A 15,056-nucleotide genomic window follows, 5' to 3' on the forward strand; every position below is an offset into this window, starting at 1 on the left:
ATATTTGTCGGTAAAAAGGCTTCTTTCCGCGGCATCGACCGTACCTCACCCATTTCTCCAAGCGTTCCCAAATAGGACTGATCCAACTTCGTCAACTTCTGCTGTCAGACCACATTCTAGGGGCAGCTTCATGATAGAAGATGTGCTCAAATAAATAGTAGACCTATTTATGGCAATCCGGTGCCATCTTTGAAATATAATATATCCTAATATCATTCTGAAGGCTTGTACAGAGGGCGGCACCAAAAGACTCCGAATTAAATAGAACGTCGAAGATACTTTTCACTAAGAAAAGTATATAATATCGTCTATCCACGCAAAATTGCTCTTTACTTGCTGACGATCTGACAGGTCCTTCGCAATAGAATATACCATCGTAAGACAACGCTTGTTATGTTTTTCCCTGTTGTCGCAATAGTGGCATATACGTATATCTATATCTTTTTTACTCTCTCTCTCTCTAGAGTACATTTTGATTGAATCATTTTTGTATTCGTTGCAAGTCCTTATGTAATTGTATTTTAGTTTTAAATAAAAGCTCTCTTCTTAATGTTCTTGAAACTTTTGGCCTTTACGAATACTGTCCTGGGTATTCAAGTATATAGCTACCCTATAAATAGCGCCGGGACAACATAGTGCTCTGTAGACTAGGCCCTAAGCGAGCTGACAAGCAGTTGAATGGCCCCCAGAAGATTAAATGTACTTGCTTATCAATCCGTGCGCCTTCGAAATTGCATTACTATATCTGTCGGTTTAGAGGCCCCCCGCAGCGGAGCTTGTCAGCGCTACTAACGTAGGAACTTACTTATGTCGCTGTATGTTTCCAAGCTGCTTTGGAAATAATACAAAACTAGGTAAAAAAATCTCTTCTTTTTTGTTTCTAATTATAACTGCGAAAAACCCAGACATTGCTTTAGCTTGTAGTAAAACCACAAAACCTCAATAATCAGCCATGTTTAATTCTCAATCCAAATCGTCAACAAAGTTGATAAAGTTTAAGTGAGTAAAGAGAGCGCACAGTACCTAGCCGTAGTCTCTTCGTCAAATGATAATTAAATTAAGCCGTTATAAAATCAAAGCAATTCTTTAGGTTTCCTCTTTGATAGAATATCTGGCAAGACACCATTGATGAACTTCCGGGTGGCACCGTGGTTTTTTAATGTCAAACCTACCAACTGTACCGGAATAGGCCTGTCATCCTTCGTTAAGAAATTCTACCTAGCAGATGTGCTTCAACTGTTTATACGGGACAATACACGTGACTCATAGTGTCTCACAGGAGACATAAAGCTCGTGCAACTGAAACCTAACTTTAATTCAGGCCGTTGCGATTTTCTTTTATAGTCAGTTGTTTTCCAAGTAAGTTCACGTGTATGGGCAAAATCAATTTAGTAGGAAAGCCTCGAAAAAGAAACTGCCGCCAGCAAACATACGTCTGAACGAATGGTACCATGTGTCGTTCGAATAAAAGATGCACCTAAAGTACGCTAGAGGTCACCATATTGCATGAGCTACCAAGACGAAATATTCAGCTAGTAACTTTCCACCAACAGCTCACCCGTCATTCGTCATCGCAGTTCAAAACTTGACTACCGCGTATATAATAGAACAGTAACTCTGTCGTCTGCTCAACGTGGCAGTGTGCTTATCGCAACACAGAAGGTCATCAAATAAGACTTCATTCGTGATTTTTTTTGATTCGACTTGGAATTTTGTTCTATTAATTTATACTAGTTATTGTATATCGCCTGCGTTTCAGCCGTTAAAGCATGACTTGGAGGCAATCGATTTGTTATTAGAATTTCGTTACTGATTTGACAAAGTCGAGAGGTGATCGCCATTGAGTGTGCTAGATATTCGAGTGGCATTTTGCAAGCGCATGTGGATCTATATTCTCTTAATAGTCATAGGGTTAGGTGTCAAGGCAGTCGGCGGAGACTGACGTTGCTTGCGGAATATTGAAAACGAAAGAAAAGTCGATTAGCGAACACCTCTCGCGTTATCGCTTTGGCAGATCAACGTATCTGAAGGAAGACAGGCCACAATCTGCCCAACAATGTACGCAGTCTTCGCCAAGCTTTTTTGATTGATTTTCAAATTCTAAACAATTTTAGATTCAGGTAAAGCTGCCTTGTGTAAGTGTTGTTTCAACTATTGGTGAGCGTAAGCAGTTTGCAGATTTTTCAGTGTGAGGTCCATACACCGGAGTTTAGCTTTATAAATATTTAAAACTTTATTGAGTTTTACTTTTTTATTCCGAAACCTGCCAGTGAGAAAACTTAATCAACGTATTCATATTTCTTGCATCAAACATAATGAATTGCTCATTCAAGGATATGGCAGGGGTGTTTATGTAATTTTGGCCTTTCTCTCGCATTCAGTATATTTAAAATCGGCGTCAATGCAGCGTTGCCAGTCTTCGGAGTTCTGTGCGCCTTTATCATGCCCGTGCTGTTCAGTGGTATGACGATATTAAACATCTGTGCCTAACAGCAGTGAAAACAACTATTCTATTCATTAAGATAATCTGCAGCCATGTTTGCGCGTCCCTTTGCTAACAAGTTATGTTCTACCACCGTCACAATAGCAGCATCATGCAATGCAAAACTTCTGCTTTTTATCGATCTCTTACACGATTATTAAACGTTCATACTTACGTTGGTTTTTTGAGTATTTAATAATGTTAGAAATAGCAACTTACGACTGCGTGAGCTGGAATAAATTTGACGCTATGAATTGCCACAGGATTCCAGTGAAAGTTGTTTTTTCCTGTTGTGCTACATGTTGGAATGCTATACCACTATGGTAAAATACAATTACTCCTACAACCAGTATTGGCCGCCGTTTTTTGACCGCCAAAGGCTATATGCTGCTAACCGACGATATGATTCTAGCTTAAGTGACATCGTGTTTGTTGCTTATCGGTAGTACTACAGCACATCGCTGTTACTCGCGATTGCGTTGAAGAAGGTCTGAAGTGGGTAGTTTATACGTGTTGATTTTTCAGGTCTAGTCAGGAACTGCTGGCCCTCGCAGAATCTGGTGACTGTACTTGGAGTCGAAATAGCGACAATCCTAGGCATATGTCAGATCAAAAAAGCAGCTCAAAAACTACTTATACCCTAAACAAGAGCTGGACATCAACTGAAAACGGCTCAACCTCTCCCATGAGTAAAGCTGCCGTTGCAAATTTGTTACGACAAATAAAAGGTTTCATCAGTTCGGATGTCACAGTTGAGGGAAACGAATCAGGTGAATATTGGGGTGTTGGTGAAGGCCCTGTCGTGAGGGGTTGGGGCCAGTCGCCTCGACAACCGCCAGAACATCAAATCAGTACGAACAGCAGTACTAGCAACGATAGCCACCAAATACAGACGCAGCATGCCTCCCTCCAGTTCATTACTTCGACTAACAACAACAACAACAACAAGGTGAATACAAAAAAGAAACCTCTTTATATGCCCGCGAGATTTTTTATCACTATAAGTAATGCCCATACAATGCTCCGGGCTCTATCGAAATAATGCCCTCCCTCTCGAAGTTCTCATTAATACTATTTAAAGGAAACCTCTTCATAAGTTCGTAACAGCTTACCATATAATGTAGTATGAGGATAATAGGCTTAAAGAACCTGGTTTGTTCAGCCAGCTGATGTAGAACCAAAGAGCAATCTTTTAGTTTGAATATCTTATTATTATTATATTGAACGTAATAAGAAACAAAGCTTAGTTGTGGTAAAGTTAATAAGCTGCTGCTATAAATAAAGCTAAGCGATACGTTCTAAACGCAGTCGTCAACCGTCACTTAATAGCTATTTTTTTTCTATCAGCTTTGTGCAAATACTTAAAAGAACAGCCTTGTGTAAGTAAGCCTTTGTCTAATAACTGCGATCGACATTCAACAGTAATCCAACCGGACAGTTTTTAGTGATTTTAGGCTAATGCAGCAGCTACTCGATTTTTGGTTAGTTTTTTTTTTTTCGATAACTACCAATGCAGTTCGCCCACCATGATCAAAAACCACAAGCAAGTAAATCTTTGTGGTTTTAGTTGGTAACTGGTTCTGTTTCCTGATTCGGAAGTTCTCGACAGGGTGGAATAATAGTGAAACTCAAACAGCATCCACAGCTGCTAGGTGGGAAGCAATGCCGTTAACACAACGCAGACGGACTTCGCAAGAAACCAATAATATCCAGGTGTTAGATAGGACACCAGTAGCTGCTGTAGAGAGCAGCTCCGTAAGTGCGGGCGATTGTCAACCATTCCAAGTTGGTATTCCATATAAATCCCCTTCAAAGATTTCCATTTCAAGCTCGTTGCAAAAGAATTCGACCCAGACAGGTAACTTATGCTGTTATTAAAATGAATATTCTCTAATTGAATAGTTTCGCAAACACAGTTGATGAGTGCGTGGGTACTAAAACGGAAATGAGCAGTCGAACGTAGTTGTGTTTAGAAACTATGCTGACACCAGAAATCGAAGAGTAGACTAGAAGATCGTGAGCTTCTATTGGATAGTACGTAATGGGTACTAGGGAATAAAAGACAGGTGAATATTCTAGAAAGTTCAGGTAATGAGTGCTAAAATGAAAAGGGTAAAATCCACACTGTATCCAAGATGTTGTGGATCGACGAGTAGGTGCGAAATCCCACAAATAATCACATCACAATTTGTGTTTTAGGCTGGGTTTACCCTGCTGGAGGTAAATCAAATCGGTACTCACCAACACGAGGTAGTGTGACTCAAGCCCCAATGCTGAAACAGCCAAGCCTGCCTTCTGCGAAGATTTTTTATGGTGCGTTCAACCACTTGCTAATGTAACCCAATCGAGCAACTGCCTGACAGCAGATAAAAACAGACGTAATTTGGTCAGTTCAGATTATTATTTTAGCAATCATCAGCTGAATAATAGCTGGAACAAATCAACAATTCAGAGGTTTCACTGAGACGCACAATTCAGATTTGCGTAGAAAAAACAGTTATTAACAATTATCACTACCATATTTACTTAAGGCATTCTACATTTCAAAGATACATTTTTAGAACATTTTCGGGTGCACGTACAATTTTCCGATAACCTTGCTTACCTAGATATTGTATATCTAGATGTACCCGACCCTCTATTTTATTCATTATTTGTCAAGTAACTTGAGGATAACGTGAAACAAATGTTTTTCGTCTAGACTCTGGAAATCTACACTGGGTTTTTGAAGCACGTTAGGCACTGGTGGAGACAACAGCCAAGTTAGGTACTGAGCGAGACGAGTTCCAAGCGTCCCTATTATGAAGAATGAAATTGTTGAATGAACAATCTATAGGAAACTATAGGTAGGAAAAACGATAAGAAAATAAAACTTATGCACACAATTCGGGCAAAGGTCACGGAAGTGACGTTTCAGCCCCTCGAACAGGACTTTTGATACGGTAATTAACTAATGGCTCTCAACGAGGGCATCTGATTGGCGCTCCCATGTCTTGAAGCCTAGTGCTAAGGTAATTAGCTCGAAAATTAGATGGGCCATTGTATGACATTATATGCAGCAGTAACTCAAACCCGGTTAGCAGCATAATTTATATTTCGTTCTGGTAGGTAGAGCTTCAATTTTTTTTGACTTTATCCCCCCATTATTTTAAAAATTGGTTCTACTAGTTACGGGTGAGACAACATTAGCTGATGTAATCTTCGTATAATCCGTATTTCCTTAGTATTTTTTTCTAGACCAAGTGAACATTTAGCCGGACAACATCGAAACCTTAAACGTGCGCTTAAATCTTACGCCCAATCTAACACGTAAACTGATGAATATTATGCAGGCCTACGGAGATTTTGACGGCTACTGTTACGAGCGTGATAACTAGCTGAATGACTTTTGCAAGGACTGATATTTTATATCTATATTGTTTATTTTAAGCTTTTTAATGTAAAATTAAAAATATACAAAGTGGCTACAGTATGGATAGCTTCTCCAGCTTCGTGTTAGAGCACGAGTATCGTAGCTCGCGGAATCATTACAATCAGTGTACCAACTGGCTTTTTACTTTGCCTTGTACGTTTTGTTGTTGTTCAGTACTAGTATTGTGGGTCAGATCCAAGGGATTCGTAACTACAATACTTGTAAAAAAAAAAAAGTATTTGTATCTCTGATCGATTGATAATAATTATCCTTAGTAGCTCTACATGGCTAACTAACGATCTGATTTTGTTGGAATAATCAGATTTGCCTGCAGTGTTTCAAGTCACAATAAAATAGTGCTTAATTTTGTTTCAGTAGGAAAATCGACCGTCGCAGTGACTTCTGTTGGTTGTGAGAACACACATACGAAAGTACCCATTTGGGGTGCCAAATTTAATTCCACAATCCAATGTAAGTCCGAAGCGCTGTGTCACTGGACAGAAAGCCCCCCACCTGTCTCGGCGCCTTCAATATGTTCGGACGGCGAACCCAATAAAATAGTATATGTCAGCAACTGGCTTCACAATGCCTTATCACCGACACTTCTAGAAAAATTAGCGCCAGAAAATACTATTAGTACTGCTATTACTACTAGCTACCACTGTACTACAGGTACAGGCGTTTTTCAACCTGAGCCTGTCCCTGCTAACAAACTCAACTGTTCAACGCTAAGGATGCCTATGAATGATCACTTATATAAAATATTCATTCTAAAATCGTGCGTATTATAGAAAGGATGCAACTTAGTTAGTGTTAATTTGGAGGACGTCTAAAAGTGCTTAAATAATGCATGGCAGCAATAGCTGGTACATTCTAGGTCAGGTAGTCAGTTCAATACGGTGCCCGGGCTAGCGAATTCATTTTTCATTATCTTGTAGTCATGTAGTATCTTGTATCAGAAAACGTCAAAGTTAATAAGAATAATAATAGATGACCTTCTTAATGATGGGCGAAAGCATTCCTATAATCATACATGATTAAAGCATGTACTGCAGTATTATGGAAATTATTTATAAACGAGAGTACTTTTTGAGTAAAAAAAAACAAACTTTTAGTACAAAAGGGGGAATTATTAGAACAATGCAAGGACTGGGCAGATAATTCTCTAAACAGAGTCACCAAACGTTTTTTGTGTAGGTTGGTGGGTTTTAATTCGTTAAAGTAAACGTAAAGGGTAAATTATTTCGATGCGGCATGCATATACACACGCAAACCTCCCAGGCAACTCTGATAGATTATAGGCTTTGAGGTAACTCATTCTGCTTAAAAAATATAGGTTCTTTGCTTTTTCCTGAGGGTTCGCCTGAACGTTGAAGCTCGGGTTTTTTTGCCTATACGTGTTGGTTCTTTAATTATCACTGGCGATTGCGAAACTCAAGCACTTAGACAAACATTTTAATTACTTCAATCCGATCGAGACATAATCCGATGTAAAAAGAGTGTGCTAATCAGAAAGAGGTATTTGATCACTCTGGTTTTTTCCCTTACAGGCAGCCATAGCTGTCTATATGGACAGGGCACATCTTGCACCTTTATAATGCAACTGGACGTCTATTTCACAACGTTGATCTATGCCATTTATACAACCTAATGAGTTTTTTTACGCCAGATGTAATAAAAGCCAATTTCCCCGTAACGGTTTATGACCTGCAACAGGGTAGTAGTTATTTTGAACATATAACGTCGCTGCCGTATTCTTACGCGAGACACGTTGTATTATAGGGATTAGTCTCAGTCAAGTTGCAGCGTTGAAAAGAACCCGCGTAGTTACTAAGGTTAGACACAAAGGTACTTTAAATATCTTGACTGCTTGCTGCGGTTATGCCATGTTTGGCATAAAATGTCACGTAATTTATGTTTTTAAACATTGGATTTCATAGTAATGCATTATAATTTGCTCTTTTTAGGAATGCAACAGCTACAGCTACCGTAGCGACTGTCATAGCTCCCGCAATGCATCTGCAAGCAGTTTCGTCGCATTTACTACCCCGTGCACACGTTGAAGCGTTACATGATAACGATATGTCGAGCATTAACGTTGTCGAGTCACAAATGCAAAGGTTATCTGTTCTAGTAGATCTTGTTCAACAGGCTTTGCAAATTAACGGAACAATTCCCACTTGCGTCTGTTGGTGTGATGAGTGCAACCAGCGGCCATTAGGTGGAAATTTCGGATTTGAACGTTGTTTTGGTTTTGGTAATAGTGAATAACACACTGTGGAACAAAGAGGGCATCCGTACTCCGCTGTGCATGTCCACGCTACTACGGAAGAGCTGCAGAAAAAATGATTGCGATACCGTGTTCCATTTTTGATTAATTTCGATGTACTAAATTCCCTCGAAGAGCACGCTTGAACGATGCAATTCCTTGGTAATTATAATGGTAACTAGTAAGATTACACTAAACTTGCAACGAACTAGAAAACGGCAATGAGTCTGACAATTTTGGTTGTAGATATATAATAGTTGCTGTTCTTGGACTTACGAGTCACTGATGAAATCGCAGCCCAAACGAAATTTTGCATATGCGAATTTCTGTAAAATTTATGATCGATGGCTTATACCGCCGGTTTACTGAAGCTGATGTAATAAGCGTCTGCTTTGTTGTACTTCTGTGGCAGGCTTCATGAAGATCTTGCTTGAACCGACCACGGATGACGAAAATGCACGCATGTTGGCTTAAAAAGTGTGGTCTTCCTGTTCCGCCAAGGTTTCTATCTTATGTTTTACAAAGCTTTGTGGTATTTACTTTAAGGTAAGGTTCGAATTTCTGGAATGTGAGAAACGTGAAAAGCAGAATTAATTTTAGCTTAGTCCTTGCGTATGCTTCGTATACATTGTATAAGTCGCGGCACTGAAGTGATCGCTGCTAAGAATGCAGTTTGCCTATGAATCCTCGAACATGTGTAATTAATCTGCTGTGAATTACGAATTTTAGAGTTATAAACCCTAAGTAACCCATTTTTTTAATTTCAGCGAGCCGGAATATTCATGTCAGCGTAGGCTAAGATTCTGCCAGAACAGGGAAGTCAGTTTACGTGTGAATCTTGCGGTTAAGGTTAACCAATTACATGTTGCGGAACGGGCGTAGGAGGTTATGATAGGCTCGCATATTGTTACATTAATTTATAAAATTACCAGTTTCTGTTGAAGTTAACGAACTTGCGAACTACTTTAGAAGTGACAGAGACATTTATAAATTGGAAGATTTAGCTTATTCTTAAAGGAACTGCCAGGAGACAGTAAAGAGACAAAAAGATATTAGGCTGAATTGTTATTTAGATGTCGGACTGTAAAGAAAATAGAATATGGTAGCTACAGTAGATATTAACAAGAATGTTAATGATGACTCAATGAAGCTGTCTGCGGCAAGAAATACGAGGATGTTGCATGGGTATTTTTACTCGGTCGTTTCATTGAGAAGCATAGTCTAGCGTTACGTTATGAAAAAGGCTAATTTGATGCAGTTGTTTTCTTTTAACTGGAGAAAGGCTAAGGCTGATAAATAAATACGTCAGTACACGGTTTATTTTTTTCAAAATCAAAATTTACTTTTTCTCTTTACGATTTGCCGAATTATCTTACGCATGGATTGTTTGTACGCTAGATAAATTTACACAGTTCTCTGCGTTTTCCCTGATTAGTTATTCGTTAGGTAGTATGTATTAAAAATATTGTGCTGAACCAGTACAGTGCTTTTGCTACAAGCTAGCAAAAAAATTGTATGAAGGTCACTCCTGTCTACTAATTAGAAGGAACTATTGGAAGAGCTTCTTCGTTATGAGCATTTGTCTTATAAACATAGAACCAGTTGGTGCAACAGATTCCATGCTACAATACGACGACTGCTAGTTTTAGACGCTCCAACTCTGCCTCAACTTTTCGCGTTGACTCACAGCGAATATGGAACACCTGGTAAAGTAATTTGACGAGCGATGGAACCGCTATCAATACCAGATACCGCAAGTGCAATTACAAGTCGATGCATGCAAGACAAACACTAATTTTCCATATTACCGAAATTTCGTAGGCGGCACCCTGGAGGAGCGTTTCACGGTTCATCAGGCAACTACCTCTGTTTTCCGGCGTCTTTTTTCAGAACGACCTGCAACAAGCTTCTCCCTACCCGAAGCATAAAGTGCCGTTTTTACTGTTATTATTTGCAGAAGCTAACAACGCTTACGGAATTTCGCCAATAGTAAAGATGTTGGTTATCCTAAATTGAAATTTTAATGTAAAGCTAACGAAAAACTTTGTTGTTCTCTTATTAAAAAACGAGTATGTTTACTTGTAAGCTACTTAGTATTTACATCGGCTGACATAATTATTCATAGCGTTTCATTTAATGGCTTGTACATATTTGAAGTAAGACTAGCAGACTCAGGTCTTTTTGTGTATGAATATGTATAACATATCGCTTGTCCTGTATTACCTATAAATCTATATCCATATCCATTGCATAAACCATTTATTTCACAATTTATTTTCAGTCAAAGTCGATGTATCACATTCGAGTTTAGCTATCGAAGCGATGTGAAACAACATTCTTATTTCACTCGATTGCCTGCAGTCAGGCCAGCAAGATTAAAATATATTTTTTGACCTCAGCTGTATATATTATGGATTGTTATCTTTACCATAGAAATCCTTGAACCCCCTGAGTGATTACATTTACAAAAAGCAGTTCTGCCATGGCTCTAGAACATCAGAAAAGGTTTCACCCCACAGATTCCGACAGAAGGCTTCTCCTGTTATTTGTATAGCTGTAACTCTAACTGTAACTCTAACTGTAAGTTCTTCATGAGTATTTCACTCAATTGGTACAACAGACATTTTCGATACAGTCTGCATCGTAAGTCATCCTCGTGTCTACAAAAAGCAGTACCAGGCCACCTCGCACGCGTTGCTTCCTTGTGTCAGTTTCTGAACATTCTATTCGATCTCGATCTGGTCAATGCCGGAACGCGCCATATTTTGCCGCTTTAACAATAAAATCCTTTAAAGTTCCGTCATCCAGTTTGCTAAACGCCTCGATTTGCACAACCGCTGTCGTATGATTCATCGCAAACCTAAAAGAATTAATAAACAATAAAAACCTTACTACCTTATAACCTACAACAATAAGTACAGGAGATGTGAGAATCCGTCCACATACAATCCTGCATAACGAGTAATTGTATATGCCGCCATCTGTTAAGTACTCAAATCGATTTCTTCCCATGCTTTTGTCACAATGAACGATATAATAAACTTGATAAACCTGTAATAAACGAAAAAGAAGAACCAAGCACTTCACCCGGGGAAAATATGCTTATAGTGGACAAGGAAACATCTCACCTAAAACAGAAGTCCTCAAGTTCCTTGGCCTCGTATTTTATAGCGGCGGCATATCGCAAAGCGCAATTTTCTACAAGAATGCCATTTTCTATTATATTATGGCAGTGCACCTGGAATCAGCAAATATAACGGTACAAAATTCCAGTTTTGACTACTACAATAAAGATTTGAAAATAGAAGTTGTACCCTTATAGGTACGCTACATGCGGTAGACCTCCAACGTGTATCTCTATAAATTCAATAGGCATCAGTATAAGGTTAAATTGTACTATGTGTTGCGTTTTTTATACTAAAACTAGGTCCTGGCGACAAAATCAAATATAATTCTGATTTTACCGATATAAACACAATTATGAAGTGGTAGCTGTTAATGGTATTTTGCAACGGGATTGTGAAAGACTGTTATATTCCGTTTTTCTACCTACCAATGCTAGCCATAGCTTTATTAACAACGTTAGTATATGTTTCGTAAATTACTAGCGAGAAATTACTTAATTCTATAATTCGATTCGACTGTAGCAGCTAGTTAAGCATCTCAGACGACTATGATGGTAACGAGGCCCCACTTAGAAACACCATCACTACTTGGTGACGTTACAGCCAATTATCGTCACCGAGTTCACTTGCTGGTTTGTGTCATTACATTGTGAAACACCTGTAAATATCTATCTGTCAGCTTTATTGTTTTTACTCAATTTCCATGAAAGTAATAGTACATCGAATTTACATTTGAACTCGCTTATGGAAAAGTTAGACTAACTATGTCGGTCAATGAAACCTATGACGCACCTTAAAACAACAACGCACTAATACAAACACTTGGTTAAGAAGTAATCACACCCTTAGTCATGTTCCTACCTTGAGACCAATCTCACAATATGCGTTGGCAAAATCCAGAAGGCCGATGGCACCTTCTAGTGAAAGAGCCACCTCTCCCGTGTAGAGATACTCAAGGAATGCTTTGTAGACCTGATGGCTGAACTGCTCGATTTTTATGGTATCTTTTTGATTCTCCGCCCAATGGTCCTAAAAAAGCAATAGTACGGTTAGTAGTTAATATTAACTCGACCGCAAGATGGCCTAAAGTGAACTTATTCTGGAAATTAAGTGGATTTGAAGTCATAAAAAATTGCAGTGAATTTACAGTTAAAGTTGAGGTGAGACGAAGAAATAGATGAAAAGCCTATTCCCTCGTTTGTTGGAGCTGAGATATATCGTTACATTGCCTCTTATTGATACAATTACTATCTTCTTTCGTATTTCGATCTTCTTTTAAATATGTCGAAAGCCCGTTAGCACATCCATCTTACAACCTTGGTAGCCAGTTATTACATTATACAGTTACCAAGTTATTTCCCAGATACTCTAAGGAATGAATTTTTTAGAATTTTCGCTGTACCTGGAACATCGTACTGAAATCCTCGCATCTAAATTTGAGTATTGTCTTGTGAACATAAATCATTTTTCCTTCTACCACAAATTTGATGTCCGAATGGGTCGGATCGTTGAATTGTTGGCGCAGGATGCCCGTAAGACAGCGTTCCCACCTGTACAAATAATGCTTATGTGATTGTTAAGTATAAACATATAACAGAAAAACTAACTACAGCCCCTTTACAAGATAACTAGAGAAGTTATCTTGACTCATATCGAATCGTAATTTTTAGGAATTTGGAAAACTTTCGAAATGGAAAAACAGTCGAATTAAGCTCTGAGAGATATAATTTTGATTTTTGATAACTTATTACATTTCATTGAAAGGTAAAAGCATGCGTAATTCGTTGATGATGGGGTGATCCTCGAAAACGTCTGTTCTACCTGTGACCAACAACCATAGGCAGTTGTGTGATTGCCACCGAAGAAAATGCAGCGAAGACATCATGGAGTGATTTGAACGGCGTAACGATAGGCTCTGTCACTGCTTGACCCCGACAATGACCCCACATTAATACCTACCAATGTATGCAAATGGTGTTAGTATGCTCTAGTTAACCCGCCACTTTTCTCGTTAGCCTATTCGGTAAGTAACTCCGATAGGTATGTTTCACAACTCCTCAACAACATTATATTCTCGTCCCTATTAGTTTTGGGAAAGTTTTTGCGTTTTTAAGTCTGAACTCAAGTTAAACCGACGCATAGAAATTGCTAGAACCGTTTTGAGATGGCAGATGCATACATACATTTAATTTATATTAGATGACAAAACTAAGTATAATATTATCATTTTTGAAAATGGTTCCTCTAAATATAATTGTAACGATGACTAAATACCTTTGAAGTTTCAGTGAGGGCTGCGGAAATCTGTGTGTAGTGCGACGCAGCCACATCGATGATTCGACTTTGGTCTGTCTTCATACGGACAGGATTTACCTGTAGAGGAGTACACACAAGATTCCAATATATTTTTTTTAGAACCGAGAAAGAATTTCATATCTCTCAAGTCAAACTAGGCCGATACGAAAAACCGATCTTTAAAAATTGGGAAAGCAGATTAATATTATACCTGGTTAGCCTTGTTACCAAGTCCGAGTTGACCGTAAGAGTTTGCTCCCCATACGTATAGTGTACCCCCATCTGAGAGGGCCATTGTATGCGCGAATCCGCAAACAACCTGAGCGTATCAACAATTTACATGTGTATTTTAGTACCTTTCAACCTGTTATTATTAGTCAAATTTGCTACTATTAATATCTACAAATGAAATGCATAAGAGCATAAAAACATGTATCTACTTTCTAAGGAATGGCGTGAACATTAGTTCCTAACGAAGCGAACTAAACTTTGACTGATGGTACCTACCCGTTGCGAACAGAACATTCGAGATAATAAATAATTATATGATTTAAGCACTTAAACTAAATATCAGACTTTACCGTATATAATCTTTGATACCTTTTGAATTGTGACATTTTTAAGGTCATCAATTTTAGCGGGTAACATTGGGTTGACATTATTTTCAAGCCCCAACTGACCAGAACCTAAAAGTACATTCAACATAATTCAAAGAAAACGATGAAAATAGCATTAGATCAACATATTTGTAATAATATGCAAGGCAACAATTAGTTACTGCGTACTTAGTAGTGCCTATTCTTTTGTGCATATATACACACGAAGCAGTCAACATTTATATTACCATAAGAGACTTATCAATGACTACTGTGAAAGATATGTCGACGCGTTGGGTACCCAACTATCCCCATCGTTGCCACTTTGTAACTAAAGATAATTACCATTAAGACCCCAAGCGTAAATTTCACCGTTTTCGAAAACAGCTACTGTTGATGTCTGTCCGCGGGCGATTCCCACGCAATGAATTATATTTACTAGAAATATCAGTGTAGGGAATAGATACACTTGTGAACATGATAAAGGCCGAGATCTTAATACTTAATCTGGTAATAAGAGTTTTACACAGACCTTTCTTGGATTGTGCTGATTTGAAGATGTAGTTCCGACATCTAGTTGCCCACAATTGTTTTGACCCCACGAATAGACCTGAAAGTTAAATACGATGTATTATATTTTATTCAATGTTGACATATTCTAGGATTCAATCATTACATTTATTCGTGTTAATATGCGGTACCTCCACTTCAATAATTCAAAACTAAGACCTGCGTGTATTGTCAAGACACCTGCACGCTCGTGCAAGAATTCGGGCAGTTGAGACTTAAAAGTACATAAACAAAACTTCATCTTTCAACTGAGTGAAAGCTCAGCTTAGTGCATAGTTACGCACCTCTCCACTAATCGTTCTGGCAG

General features: G+C 38.5%; 2 protein-coding genes across 11 annotated transcripts in view; one reads left to right on the forward strand and one right to left on the reverse strand.

The window, feature by feature from the left end:
• Positions 1-1,576: 1,576 nt before the first annotated feature.
• On the forward strand, positions 1,577-9,501 carry LOC111262279 (uncharacterized). Of its 10 annotated transcripts, none has more exons than XM_086969017.1 (9): positions 1,577-1,662; positions 3,008-3,431; positions 4,082-4,340; positions 4,682-4,795; positions 6,270-6,365; positions 7,445-7,742; positions 7,862-8,325; positions 8,576-8,709; positions 8,931-9,501. In XM_086969017.1, the coding sequence occupies exons 2-6, from the start codon at positions 3,084-3,086 to the stop codon at positions 7,543-7,545; spliced, it is 918 nt and encodes a 305-aa protein (XP_086825143.1). In that variant the 5' UTR covers positions 1,577-1,662; positions 3,008-3,083; the 3' UTR covers positions 7,546-7,742; positions 7,862-8,325; positions 8,576-8,709; positions 8,931-9,501. The 10 variants fall into 10 exon arrangements, with proteins under 10 accessions (XP_086825143.1, XP_086825135.1, XP_086825140.1 ...); XM_086969009.1 differs by lacking the exon at positions 1,577-1,662 and adding an exon at positions 1,669-2,058 and having other exon boundaries at positions 7,862-8,337; XM_086969014.1 differs by lacking the exon at positions 1,577-1,662 and adding an exon at positions 1,669-2,058 and having other exon boundaries at positions 7,862-8,337; positions 8,576-8,664.
• Positions 9,502-10,405: 904 nt separating this feature from the next.
• The window catches only part of LOC111262285 (RCC1 and BTB domain-containing protein 1), an 11,048-nt gene continuing 6,397 nt past the window's right edge, over positions 10,406-15,056 (reverse strand). Inside the window, 11 exon segments of the mRNA XM_086969025.1 lie at positions 10,406-11,023; positions 11,292-11,401; positions 12,150-12,317; positions 12,691-12,838; positions 13,110-13,243; positions 13,563-13,661; positions 13,795-13,902; positions 14,184-14,249; positions 14,252-14,269; positions 14,712-14,789; positions 15,034-15,056. Coding sequence (XP_086825151.1) covers positions 10,906-11,023; positions 11,292-11,401; positions 12,150-12,317; positions 12,691-12,838; positions 13,110-13,243; positions 13,563-13,661; positions 13,795-13,902; positions 14,184-14,249; positions 14,252-14,269; positions 14,712-14,789; positions 15,034-15,056 — 1,070 coding nt within the window. The 3' untranslated portion in view covers positions 10,406-10,905.

This window comes from Varroa jacobsoni, unplaced genomic scaffold, assembly GCF_002532875.2.
Source record: "Varroa jacobsoni isolate VJ856 unplaced genomic scaffold, vjacob_1.0 scaffold_68, whole genome shotgun sequence".
Taxonomy (NCBI): Eukaryota; Metazoa; Arthropoda; class Arachnida; order Mesostigmata; family Varroidae; genus Varroa; species Varroa jacobsoni.